The 14,360-nt window shown below is 42.8% G+C and overlaps 1 protein-coding gene across 1 annotated transcript; it reads left to right on the forward strand.

Moving 5' to 3' along the window:
* Nucleotides 1-9,666: 9,666 nt before the first annotated feature.
* On the forward strand, nucleotides 9,667-13,735 carry LOC106578696 (carcinoembryonic antigen-related cell adhesion molecule 20). Its single transcript, XM_014157806.2, has 6 exons — nucleotides 9,667-9,793; nucleotides 10,752-10,796; nucleotides 11,023-11,271; nucleotides 12,043-12,318; nucleotides 12,449-12,724; nucleotides 13,240-13,735. The coding sequence occupies exons 1-6, from the start codon at nucleotides 9,742-9,744 to the stop codon at nucleotides 13,329-13,331; spliced, it is 990 nt and encodes a 329-aa protein (XP_014013281.1). The 5' UTR covers nucleotides 9,667-9,741; the 3' UTR covers nucleotides 13,332-13,735.
* The last annotated feature ends 625 nt before the right edge of the window (nucleotides 13,736-14,360 follow it).

The following is a 14,360-nucleotide window of genomic DNA, read 5'->3' on the forward strand; positions in this document are numbered from 1 at the left end:
AGTATGATTTTTGTGTGCAAATGAACTCAAGCTTACGGACAATGTCAAATGTTATATAGCCATGCACCTGAGTGAGTTGGGTACGCAATTACGCAGGTACGTTCCCAAAATGGATGACACAAACAACTGGATTCGTTATCCCTTTCATGCCCTGCTTCCAGTCCACTTACCGATATCTGAACAAGAGAGCCTCATCGAAACAAGCGGTTCTGTGAAAATTTAATTTAATCAGAAGCCACTGCCAGATTTCTGGATTGGGCTGCGCTCAGAGTATCCTGCCTTGGCAAATTGCGCTGTTAAGTCACTGATGCCCTTTGCAATCACGTACCTATGTGAGAGTGAATTCTCGGCCCTCACTAGCATGAAACTAAATACAGGCACAGACTGTGTGTGGAAAATGATTTAAGACTGAGACTCTCTTCAATACAACCCAGCATTGCAGAGTTATGTGCATCCTTTCAAGCACACCCTTCTCATTAACCTGTTGTGAGTTATTCACAATTGTCGATGAACAAATAAGGTTTTATGTGTAAGATGGTTAAATGAAGAGCAAAATTATTGATTATTATTATATTATTATTTGTGCCCTGGTCCTATAATAGCTCTTTGTCACTTCCCACGAGCCGGGTTGTGACAAAAACTCACACTCATTCTTATGTTTAATAAATGTATCATATAGTGTGTGTGTGTGTGTGTGGCAGGCTTACGATGATGGCAAAAAACAACATTTGAGAGTGCGCTGACCCTGGTGCTAGAGGGGGTACGCAGCTGGAGGTTGAATGTTTGAAGGGGTACGGGACTATAAAAGGTTTGGGAACCACTGCCCTAGAGGCACCACTTCATCCAATGAGAGCTTTGGAGATTATTTCACAAGTGCAAAACAACAAACTTTCATGCCATACTTAAAACCAATAATACAGTGGCACAGGAAGAATAAGCAATATTGTCATACTGTACAGTGCTCTACCTGTGACATCACACAAGGAGACTGTGAATCAAACTGTATAACCATATGAAATTTGTAAAACAGTTGGTGAAGTAGAATTTCCATGATAGACAGTGAATAATCTAGATATATACTGCATGTGATGCTGATCTCCCCTGAGGATATTGCACTGTCATTTTTTTGCTTCAGATCTGCTTTCAGAAGGCCAAATTTCATAATGTGTTTCAGCAGTGTGTAACCGTTTGCGAAACTATTTGTGGCTTTTCTTGAGAAGAGACAAAAGCAACATTCTTGACCAAATATACACGTTACCTTTATTTCAGACCCATAGACTGCAGTTACTGAACGTGTAGTTAAGAAATGATTAGCAACAAATGCTAAGAAAATTCTAAGGTCTCTCGTTCTATCAATAACTCATGTAGTATTCATGCTATCCTAAAGGAGAGAGAGAGAGAGAGAGAGAGAGAGAGAGAGAGAGAGAGAGAGAGAGAGAGAGAGAGAGAGAGAGAGAGAGAGAGAGAGAGAGAGAGAGAGAGAGAGAGAGAGGAATATGGATTCAAAGCCCATAAAAGGCAAATGTTGTGTAAACAACAGTCACTGCCAGGAATAATGCAGCATTGCAGCCCTTTTACAATGTGCTGGTAAATTGCAACATGTATCGTGATAGGACCTAGCCCCATGTCCATTCCTCCTGTTGCTTTACATGTCAACCTTTACTCTTTGGAGTCATATTTATGTGCTCCATAAAGACTAGAGTGGCATAGCAACCACTTTAGTTTTAGTCCATGGTGCAGTCAGGTGAGATGGTCATACCTGCAGAAACACCAGATCAGATCACATCAACTTGGGCTCCCAAGTGGTGCAGTGGTGTAAGGCACTGCATCTCAGTGCTTGAGGTGTCACTACAGACACCTTGGTTTGAATCCAGGCTGTATCACAATCGGCTGTGATTGGGAGTCCCATTGGGTGGCACACAATTGACCCAGTGTCGTCCGGGTTTGGCCGGTGTAGACCGTCATTGTTAATAAGATTTTGTTCTTAACTGACTTGCCTAGTTAAATAAAGGTTAAATAAAAAGATCAGACACACCTTATTCGTCTTCACAGTGATGCTGACCTTGTCCCCAGGCTATTGCGCAGTGGGCACGAGATTAAAGTGACGTTAACTTCCAGTCAGTTTAGTCACTGACTACCGCAGCTGTGCTAACCTGTTAGGGCTAGGGGGCAGTATTGACACGGCTGGATAAAAAACATACCCGATTTAATGTGGTTACCACTCCTACCCAGTAACTAGAATATGCATATACTTATTACATATGGATAGAAAACATCCTAAAGTTTCTAAAACTGTTTGAATGGTGTCTGTGAGTATAACAGAACTCAAATGGCAGGTCAAAACCTGAGAGATTCCTTTACAGGAAGTGGCCTGTCTGACCATTTCTTGAACTTCTTTTCCATCTCTATCTTTTACTAAGGATCTCTGCTCTAACGTGACACTTCCTACGTCGTCCATAGGCGCTCAGAGCCCGGGAAAAACCTGAATGTCGTCATCCCAGCCCCAGGCTGAAACACATTATCGCCTTTCTCAAGTGGCCGATCAAGGGACTCTGGGCTTAGGCGCGTGACCTGACCGCCCCCGTCTTTGTGATTTTTTCCTCTGTTTGCCGAAAAGGAGATTCCCGGTCGGAATATTATCGCTTTTCTACGAGAAAAATGGCATAAAAATTGATTTTAAACAGCGGTTGACATGCTTCGAAGTACGGTAATGGAATATTTCGATTTTTTGGTCACGAATTGCACCATGCGCACGACCCTTCTTTACCATTTCGGATAGTGTCTGGAACGCACGAACAAAACGCCGCTATTCGGATATAACGATGGATTATTTTGGACCAAACCAACATTTGTTATTGTAGTAGCAGTCCTGGGAGTGCATTCTGACGAAGACAACAAAAGGTAATCAAACTTTTATAATAGTAAATATGATTATGGTGAGTGCTAAACTTGCCGGGTGTCTAAATAGCTAGCCCGTGATGCCTGGGCTATGTACTTAGAATATTGCAAAATGTGCTTTCACCAAAAAGCTATTTTAAAATCGGACATATCGAGTGCATAGAGGAGGTCTGTATCTATAATTCTTAAAATAATTGTTATGCTTTTTGTGAACGTTTATCGTGAGTAATTTAGTAAAATGTTAGCGAATTCCCAGGAAGTTTGCGGGGGTATGCTAGTTCTGAACGTCACATGCTAATGTAAAAGCTGGTTTTTGATATAAATATGAACTTGATTGAACAAAACATGCATGTATTGTATAACATAATGTCCTAGGGTTGTCATCTGATGAAGATCATCAAAGGTTAGTGCTGCATTTAGCTGTCTTCTGGGTTTTTGTGACATTATATGCTAGCTTGAAAAATGGGTGTCTGATTATTTCTGGCTTGGTACTCTGCTGACATAATCTAATGTTTTGCTTTCGTTGTAAAGCCTTTTTGAAATCGGACAGTGTGGTTAGATTAACGAGAGTCTTGTCTTTAAATAGCTGTAAAATAGTCATATGTTTGAGAAATTGAAGTAATAGGATTTTTAAGGTTTTGAAAATCGCGCCACAGGCTTCAAGTGGCTGTTACGTAGGTGGGACGAATTCGTCCCGCCTAGCCCAGAGAGGCTAAGAGGCCAGGGAACTTGACTTTGACACTGTTATCCACAGGGATATCATACACAAACCACAGGCATTGACTACAGGGTAGTGTGCAGGCTTTTGTTCCAGTTCAGCTCTAACACACATGATTCAATATAATCAAACAAATCAAAGTTTATTCGTCATGTGTGCTGAATACAGCAGGTGTAGACCTTACAGTGAAATGCTTACAAGCTTTAACCAACAGTGCAATTTCTAAAAAAAAAAAGGTTTTAGGTGAACAATAGGTAAGTAAGGAAATAAAAACAACAGTAAAAAGACAGTGAAAAATAACAGTAGTGAGGCTATATACAGTAGCGAGGCTATAACAGCAGCAAGGCTATATACAGGCACCGGTTAGTCGGGCTGATTGAGGTAGTATGTACATGTAGATATGGTTAAAGTGACTATGCATATATGATAAACAGAGAGCCATCAATTACTGATTAATCAACTGAAACATTCGCTTTGTGGCAACAGGACATTGTGGAATCAGTAGCAGTCATGAAGTGATGAGGCAAGAGAGGAAGGCATTTCACCAAAATTTGAACTCACATACTAGTTTTGAAGTCATCATTTAAACCAGCCCACTCTCCGAGGTAACGAGGCATCATTTAAACAGCCCACTCTTTAAGGTAACAAGTAATAAACACATAATCGATTAACAACCTGGAATCTTTAGTCAATGTTTCTCAGCACAAGAGGCATGTATAAAGAATCAAATCAAATGAAATGTATTTATAAAGCCCTTCTTACATCAGCTGATATCTCAAAGTGCTGTACAGAAACCCAGCCTAAAACCCCAAACAGCAAGCAATACAGGTGTAGAAGCACAGTGGCTAGGAAAAACTTCCTAGAAAGGCCAGAACCTAGGAAGAAACCTAGAGAGGAACCAGGCTATGAGGGGTGGCCAGTCCTCTTCTGGCTGTGCCAGGTGGAGATTATAACAGAACATGGCCAAGATGTTCAAATGTTCAAAGATGACCAGCATGGTCAAATAATAATAATCACAGTGGTTGTTGAGGGTGCAACAGGTCAGCACCTCAGGAGTAAATGTCAGTTGGCTTTTCATAGCGATCATTGAGAGTATCTCTACCGCTCCTGCTGTCTCTAGAGAGTTGAAAACAGCAGGTCTGGGACAGGTAGCACGTCTGATGAACAGGTCAAACAGTTGAAACTGGAGTTGAACAGTTGAAACTGGAGCAGCAGCACGGCCAGGTGGACTGGGGACAGCAAGGAGTCATCAGGCCAGGTAGTCCTGAGGCATGGTCCTAGGGCTCAGGTCCTCCGAGAGAGAGAAAGAAAGAAAGAAAGAAAGAAAGAAAGAAAGAAAGAAAGAAAGAAAGAAAGAAAGAAAGAGAGAATTAGAGAGAGCATACTTAAATTCACACAGGACATCGGATAAGACAGGAGAAATACTCCAGATATAACAGACTGACCCTAGCCCCCCGACACATAAACTACTGCAGCATAAATACTGGAGGCTGAGACAGGGGTAGGTCGGGAGACACTGTGGCCCCATCCGACGATACCCCCGGACAGGGCCAAACAGGCAGGATATAACCCCACCCACTTTGCCAAATTACAGCCCCCAACCACTAGAGGGATATCTTCACCAACTTACCATCCTGAAACAAGGCTGAGTATAGGGGGGGGACCAACCCAGACAAGAAGATCACGTCAGTGACTCAACCCACTCAAGTGACGCACCCCTCCTAGGGATGGCATGGAAGAGCACCAGTAAGCCAGTGGCAGAGAATCCCAGTGGAGAGAGGGGAACCGGCCAGGCAGAGACCGCAAGGGCAGCCATTTGCAGCCATCCACTTCCTTATGTCTGAAACACAGGCTTCCAGCGAGGGCAATTTTGGGGCTTCACCATGTTTCATCAAAATCTACAGCTGTGTATCGTCCGCATAGCAATGAAAGTTAACATTATGTTTCCGAATGACATCACCAAGAGGTAAAATATATAGTGAAAACAATAGTGGTCCTAAAACGGAACCTTGAGGAACACCAAAATTTACAGTTGATTTGTCAGAGGACAAATCATCCACAGAGACAAACTGATATCTTTCCGACAGATAAGATCTAAACCAGGCCAGAGCTTGTCCGTGTAGACCAATTTAGGTTTCCAATCTCTCCAAAAGAATGTAGTGATCGATGGTCTCTAAAGCAGCACTAAGGTCTAGGAGCACGAGGACAGATGCAGAGCCTTGGTCTGAAGCCATTAAAAGGTCATTTGCCACCTTCACAAGTGCAGTCTCAGTGCTATGATGGGGTCTAAAACCAGACTGAAGCTTTTCGTATACTTTGTTTGTCTTCAGGAAGGCAGTGAGTTGCTGCGCAACAGCTTTTTCTAAAATATTTGAGTTATATTGGTACACATCCGGTGGATAGAGAGCCGTTTATTATGTTCAACATAGGAGGGCCAAGCACAGGAAGCAGCTCTTTCAGTAGTTTAGTTGGAATAGGGTCCAGTATGCAGCTTGAAGGTTTAGAGGCCATGAATATTTTCATCATTGTGTCAAGAGATATAGTACTAAAACACTTGAGTGTCTCCCTTGATCCTAGGTCCTGGCAGAGTTGTGCAGCCTCCGGACAACTGAGCTTTGGAGGAATACGCAGATTTAAAGAGGAGTCCGTAATTTGCTTTCTAATGATCATGATCTTTTCCTCAAAGAAGTTAATGAATTTATCACTGCTGAAGTGAAAGCCATCCTCTTTTGGGGAATGCTGCTTTTTAGTTAGCTTTGCGACAGTATCAAAAATACATTTGGGATGGTTCTTATTTTCCTCAATTAAGTTGGAAAAATAGAATGATCGAGCAGCAGTGAGGGCTCTTCGATACTGCATGGTACTATCTTTCCAAGCTAGTCAGAAGACTTCCAGTTTGGTGTGGTGCCATTTCCGTTCCAATTTTCTGGAAGCTTGCTTCAGAGCTCGGGTGTTTTCTGTATACCAGGGAGCTAGTTTCTTATGACAAATATTTTTTGGTTTTAGGTTGCGACTGCATCTAGGGTATTGCGCAAGGTTAAATTGAGTTCCTCAGGTAGGTGGTTAACTGATTTTTGTACTCTGATGTCCTTGGGTAAGCGGAGGGAGTCTGGAAGGGCATCTAGGAATCGTTGGGTTGTCCGAGAATTTATAGCACGAATTTCGATGATCCTTGGTTGGGGTCTGAGCAGATTATTTGGTGCGATTGCAAACATAATAAAATGGTGGTCCGATAGTCCAGGATTATGAGGAAAAACATTTAGATCCACAACATTTATTCCACGTGACAAAACTAGGGCCAGCGTATGACTGCGGCAGTGAGTAGGTCCGGAGACATGTTGGACAAAACCCACTGAGTCGATGATGGCTCCGAAAGCCTTTTGGAGTGGGTTTGTGGACTTTTCCATGTGAATATTAAAGTCACCAAAAATTATATTATCTGCCATGACTACAAGGTCCGATAGGAATTCAGGGAACTCAGTGAGGAACGCTTTATATGGCCCAGGAGGTCTGTAAACAGTAGCTATAAAAAGTGATTGAGTAGGTTGCATAGATTTCATGACTAGAAGCTCAAAAGACGAAAACGTCTGGGTTTTTTTGTAAATTGAAATTTGCTATCATAAATGTTAGCAACACCTCCGCCTTTGCGGGATGCGCGGGGGATATGGTCACTTGTGTAACCAGGAGGTGAGGCCTCATTTAACACAGTAAATTCATCAGGCTTAAGCCATGTTTCAGTCAGGCCAATCACATCAAGATTATGATTAGTGATTAGTTCATTGACTATAACTGCCTTGGAAGTGAGGGATCTAACATTAAGTAGCCCTATTTTGAGATGTAAGGTATCACAATCTCTTTCAATAATGGCAGGAATGGAGGAGATCTTTATTCCAGTGAGATTGCTAAGGCGAACACCGCCATGTTTAGTTTTGCCCAACCTATGTCGAGGCACAGACACGGTCTCAATGGGGATAGCTGAGCTGACTACACTGACTGTGCTAGTGGCAGACTCCACTAAGCTGGAAGGCTGGCTAACAGCCTGCTGCCTGGCCTGCACCCTATCTCATTGTGGAGTTTGAGCCCTGTCTATGTTCGTAGATAAGATGAGAGCACCCATCCAGCTAATATGGAGTCCGTCACTCCTCAGCAGGCCAGGCTTGGTCCTGTTTGTGGGTGAGTCCCAGAGAAAGGGCCAATTATCTACAAATTCTATCTTTTGGGAGGGGCAGAAAACAGTTTTCAACCAGCGATTGAGTTGTGAGACTCTGCTGTAGAGCTCGTCATTCCCCCTAACTGGGAGGGGGGTGAGAGACAATTATTCGATGCCGACACATCTTTGTAGCTGATTTACACGCTGAAGCTATGTTGCGCTTGGTGACCTCTGACTGTTTCATCCTAACATCGCTGGTGCCGACGTGGATAACAATATCCCTATACGCTCTACACTCGCCAGTTTTAGTCTTAGCCAGCACCATCTTCAGATTAGCCTTAACGTCGGTAGCCCTGCCCCCTAGTAAACAGTGTATGATCGCTGGATGATTCGTATTAAGTCTAATACTACGGGTAATGGAGGTTAACGGGAATTCACATTATAAAACCTTGTCATTGGCCAATGACAAGGGTTTTGACAAGGGTTCTGACAAGGGTTTTCAATTTGTCAGAGCTAATGGTGGGAGGGTTCGGCGTCTCAGACCCCGTAATGGGAGGAGGAGAGACCATACTGACCGCAGTCTAAAAAAAAGGTCCAGATAAGCAGAAACAGTTTCACACAGTCTACCACACTCATGGGAGGAAGCACGAAATATGCTTCCTATATTTTCACTTCTCTATCTGTAGTGGTTTGTTAAGCCACATTAGACAAGCAAAGGACCTTGTGAAGATGGTGGATGAAACAGGTACAGTGTTGCCTGGGAGGGAATACACCTTTACCTGCCAGGTGAACTGCACTGTCGACCTGGACTGCTCCATCCGCTGGCCGTTGAGGGGGAGTATCCTTACTAGCGCCTACTTCTCCGTGAGGAAGAATATCCTGAAATGTATCCCGTCGGTACCTGGTACGGTCCAGGTCTTCACCTTCATTGTGGAGCCCTGTCTAAAGAATCAAGAATGTATGAATAAATATAATTTTGTGAGTCAGATGTTAAAATCCAGGACGTTACAGTATGTCAACATAACACTCCCTGTACTAATGAAGCTATAAAGGTGTCCACATATTTTGGGTGGCCACAGAAAGAGTGGTACAAGACTGAATAGAAGTTTTGTAATGACTAGGTTGTTAAGACTGCACTGATAAAAGTGGACGCACGTGGCATTTTGGCAATATAATAGAAAATGTTTGGTGCAGTCCGTGGTGTGGTCAGGTGAAACAGTCGGTCATATAACAAACTGAGGCCTGATTACCCCCGGTGGCTCCTGGTAACACCACCCGCAAACACATCAGCTCAGACACACCTTACACAACTTTACATTGACGGTAACCTCTTCCCTATGCTACTGCGCACAGCAGGGGAACTAGATTATAGTGACGGTAACTTCCAGTCAGTTTTGTCACTGACTTCCACAGTATTGCCAAGAGGTCAGGGAACTTGATCAGTAAAGACCTCCAGTGACCCAGTTAACCAAGGGGATATCATACACAAACCACAGGGGTTGACTACAGGGTTGTGTGTAGGCTTTTGTTCCAGTCCAGCTCTAACACACATGATTCAATATAATCAACTAATGATGGTCGTCAACTGAAACATTCTGCTTTGGGGCAACAGGACATTTTGGAATCAGCAGCAGTCATAAAGGAAAGAGGAAGGCATTTTACACAAATCTGAAGTCTCCCAATATTTACTACTGTACACACTATCATTTAAACCAGCCTACTCTTTGAGTAAGGTGAGGAAATAAAAACAGAAATGTTTTAGCAACCTGGAATCTCTACTGAAGGTTTCTTAGCACAAGATGGCTGAGACGTGAATAAAGAATGTCTGAATAAATCCCAATTTTGTGACTCAGATGTTGAAATCCAGGACATTACAGTATGTCAACACAACACTTCCTGTACTAATGAAGGTATAAAGGGGTCCACATATTTTGGGTGGCCACAGAGAGTGGTAGAAGACTTAGGTAGTAATACTATGGCATTCTATTTGAAGACTTTCTACACTGTGTTGGTACTGACACTGACAGGTAAGGGGTCGCTCTCTCTCTCACACACACACACACACACACACACACACACACACACACACACACACACACACACACACACACACACACACACACACACACACACACACACACACACACACACACAGAATATATTTAATTCACATATATACAGATGACTGAATCATTCAGTCAATTAATCCCATAAAGGATGAGCCTACAAATGGTGATTTGGCACGAAAATAAGATAAGTCATTAATTAATTAATTCCACACACACACACACACACACACACACACACACACACACACACACACACACACACACACACACACACACACACACACACACACACACACACACACACACACACACACACACACAAAGTCACAATTTCAGTGTGATCATTGTAAAACATATAGGGCAGATTGTTAGCCACTCACATGAGTCTGTGACAAACAACATTATTCAGACACAGCTCATCAGGTTGTATGATGCCCTTAACGTGGCAATCAGCAGCTGCTACACCATTTTTGGACTTGAATGTAAATGAATGAATGATATGTACCCATTGATTCTTGAAGAATATAACTTATAAATGCTTCATGAGCTTAGTTCAGCTGTCGTTCCCCATTAGAATCCAAAATATAAGCTTGTTTTACTCCAATGTTTGTAAACAAAGCAAATGCAAACAAACTATATAGCCTCACAACATGGTTACAACTATAATTTTGATATCATGGATGATCAGTCCTTACATCCATAGCTCTGTCTATGAATTAGAGTTGTTTGATTTCTCCAGCCCCATCCCTCTGCTTTTTACCGAACCAGGGGTGGGGCTCCAGCTTTGTTATTGTTTTTACTGCTGATTGCCGCTTTAATGAGGTCTCTCTATCTTTCCTCGTCCTCCCTGTCTCTCTGTCTCTCTCCTCGCCCCCCCCCCTCTCTCTCGCTCTCTCTCTCATATATATATCTCCAGGAGGCCTTGATCCTACCAGTGTCTCAGCAGCATCTCCTAATGCAAGTGAGTATCCAACTACCTAAAACCATCAAAGATTACCTCTAATCTCTTACCATTACCACCAAAGCAATTATGTTAACTCGCAATTATATAGAGCCACATTTTACTATATGTTCAGTATCATAGTGTTTGGCATTGTGTTGTTTGTTTGTTATGTTGTTATGATATTGCGACATTGGCTTTTTATGCTGTAACAATGATCTGTATAGTAAATCAATCTCCCTTGCAGGTGGACCTGATTTAACAGGCCTTTCCTACGTGGGTTGGGTGAGAGCTGGATATGAGACGAACTTCACCTGTACCTCCAACTGCATCCCAGGATGCACCTACACCTGGTTGCTGAAGGGGCGCACTTTCATTGGGAGTGAGTTGACCTGGACCCCAGACGGTCTGGACCACATTGTGGAGCTGCAGTGTACTGCGGTCAACACAGAGAATGGGCGCTCCAAGAGCATAACCACAATCTTGGAGGTGAAAAGTAAGAGATTTTAATGTTTTTAATTTACGGTCATGCGTGCATGTGGTCCCAGAAATGGAACCCACTATCCTGGTGTTGCAAGAGTCATGCTCTACCAACTGTGCTACAGAGGCTCACACTACTCCAGCCACCACTGAAGCCTGTATTACAGATTTCTAAATCTAGTGTCAACCCCTTCGATCCTGTGCGATACCCTGCGATGCAAAGAAAATAAGAATACTTTATAGTCCATTGTCCTTACACCGAACTCAAACCGGCGGCGCGCGTGCGCCATCGTGTGCAAATTGATTTTGTCCCTCCCACACCAAACGCGATCACGACACGCAGGTTGAAGTATCAAAACAAACTCTGAACCAATTATATTAATTTGGTGACAGGTCGTAAAGCATTAAACATTTATGGCAATTTAGCTAGCCAGCCTGGAGTTGCTAGCTAATTTGTCCTATTTAGCTAGCTTGTTGTTTCCAGCTAATTTGTCCTGGGATATAAATGTTGAGTTGTTATTTTACCTGAAATGCACAAGGTCCTCTACTCCGACAATTAATCCACACATAAAATGGTCAACTGAATCATTTCTAGTCATCTCTCCTCCTTCCAGGCTTTTTCTTCTTTGGACTTTATATGGCGATTGGCATCTAACTTTAGTTACCACAATGACCGACCGAACTCGTATGGAAAACCAGTTTTCTGCCCGGATTGAATATGCTTTAGATTCCTAACCCTAACCATCCCTCCAATCACACCTCTGGATCTCCCTTCTGTGTGTTCCAGGCTCAGTGTCCGTGAGGCCCAGCCCACAGCTCTCTCTCCCCGTCCTCAACCAATCCTTCAGCCTGGACTGTAATGGCTCCTTCCCAGGCCTGCCAGTGCTCTGGTACAAAGACGGCCAGGTTGTAGCTCCAGACGCCATGATAAACCTGTTGGAACACAACACCTCCCTCCACTTTAACTCCCTGCTGCCCTCTGATGGTGGCTTCTATCAGTGTGAGGTGACCATGGCAAACATGGCTAAAAGCAAGGTCATAAGCGTGGGCTACCTGCTAAACTGTGAGTATAAGATGTAATGCCTACGCTTCATTTGAGAGAATCAGTGAATATGGGTGATCCTGTCCAATTTTCCTTAAAACATTTTTAGAGGCAAAGCTATTTTGCTGACATTTTCTTCCTTTGCTGACAGTTGATCATTGGAGTGTTAGTATCAGTGGCCCTGACACAGTGTTGCCTGGGACAGAATACACCTTTACCTGCCAGGTGAACTGCACTGTCGACCTGGACTGCTCCATCCGCTGGCCGTTGAGGGGGAGTATCCTTACTAGCGCCTACTTCTCCGTGAGGAAGAATATCCTGAAATGGATCCCGTCGGTACCTGGTACGGTCCAGGTATTCACCTGTGTGGTGGAGAACACAGCAGCTGGACGCTCTGCAGAGGCCTCCAAGACAGTGAAGGTCACAGGTAGTCACTCCCGTTTTATTGTGTGATAAAATTAAGCTTCACTGCAGAATCAATTCTTGCAATGGCAGTTTTGTGATTGTTAGGGGGTTCTTTAGATCGTAAAGAGATGACTCTCTAGACAAACCCTGGATGGAGACTGATTACTCTTTGGCAGATTTAATGATGAACTGACCACATTCATTCAGCCATGCATAAAGGTAGATAATCAATTACTATTACAATTCCAAAGTACTGATTCACCATATTGTAAAACTACACTACACTTCGACTTATATAATAATATCCATCATAAAATATTCCTACACTATTAACACCAAGTTATCTTGATACAAAATGTATTAACTCAACCTTAAACCCAGTTTTAGGTACTGTTAAATCGAAATATTGAAATCGAAATGCTTTGTTTTTTAACCTAGCTAGAATACCTGCGTACTACATGGTAAAATACTGTTTTAGACCGTTTCCATCATCTCCATAATCCCAGACTGAAGTCATGTTATTGTTCCCTCATGCAGGACCCACAGTATCAGGATCTGAAACAGTGAGGCTGAGTGGAGTTTTAGGACTGGTTCTCTGTGTGGGTCAGCTGTTCCTCCTGGATCCCTAGAGGGGGCGCTATAAGACTACAGACTATGGGAAGGACAGAGGAGAACATTGAATGAGTTCAGGTTCACCTTCAGAACAAATAATAAAACAGGAACCAACGTTTTGAAACTCTTAATCCTGTCCAATAAGAATGCTCATTTCTCAGAATAAGAATATAAGGATATAAGAATGTTTCCTCTGTTGTGGGATAATGATAGTTGAGTCATTGGAAGTTTCCAGTGAATTATGTTTATCATTCACATGCAGTAGGTAACGATGAGAAAATAACAAAACGTACATATTGATGTTATCTATGTAATATTTTCTTATTTGCAATACGTACTGCATTATTATCTTTGTTGTTGTTGAGATTACCTTGTAAAATAAACTCCCAAATGAGTGTGGTAATAAATACCTATCTTTGTATGGAGTTGTCAACTTCGGTCTTTGATTGGCAGAGGTAAGTAGCCAACTACTGTACAGTGGTACATTATATTAAAAGAAGGACCCACCAAACCTCCAGATCCACTGCCAGACGTACCAGCAGAGTACACTGTACTGTCCCTCCTCTCACTAGGGAGCAGAGACGACTCTGCTGTCTTCAAGGAAAAGTCCTATGAAAAGCTGCTGTTATAATCACACCATCTTCACACCATAACATCACTTGTTTATGTGAGAGGGGTATTATGAGACTAGCCTGACCTACATAAACAGAAGTCGTTTCATAACATGATAGTATACTGTAGGCTGTCAGTGTGTAGGCTCATATAGCTACTGTAGCCTACTTATTGCAAAGGCTAACCTGATGTACAAGTTGTACAACTCTTTACGCCAGTCCTAGCACCATGTCCAACACAATCACACACATTCAAATGTATTTGTTGGCAAATCACTTTCTGTGTGATAAGGTAATGTCAACCTCAGGCCATGTTTGCCTACCCTGTTTGGTCAGGGCATGATATGGTGAAATTGAACAATGGACACCATTTGTCATGGACCCAGAATACCACAAACTAGATATTGAAGCTAACTTCAAACCTGGAAATGGCAC

Source organism: Salmo salar, chromosome ssa02, assembly GCF_905237065.1.
Source record: "Salmo salar chromosome ssa02, Ssal_v3.1, whole genome shotgun sequence".
Classification (NCBI taxonomy): Eukaryota; Metazoa; Chordata; class Actinopteri; order Salmoniformes; family Salmonidae; genus Salmo; species Salmo salar.

What these genes read in the sequence shown, in the direction of transcription:
- LOC106578696 (XM_014157806.2), top strand. Translation starts at nt 9,742, where the DNA reads ATGGCATTCTATTTGAAGACTTTCTACACTGTGTTGGTACTGACACTG. An exon ending in GTTGGTACTGACACTGACAG is followed by an intron (nt 9,794 to 10,751) that starts GTAAGGGGTCGC and finishes ATATATCTCCAG; the next exon opens with GAGGCCTTGATCCTACCAGT. An exon ending in CAAGACAGTGAAGGTCACAG is followed by an intron (nt 12,725 to 13,239) that starts GTAGTCACTCCC and finishes TCCCTCATGCAG; the next exon opens with GACCCACAGTATCAGGATCT.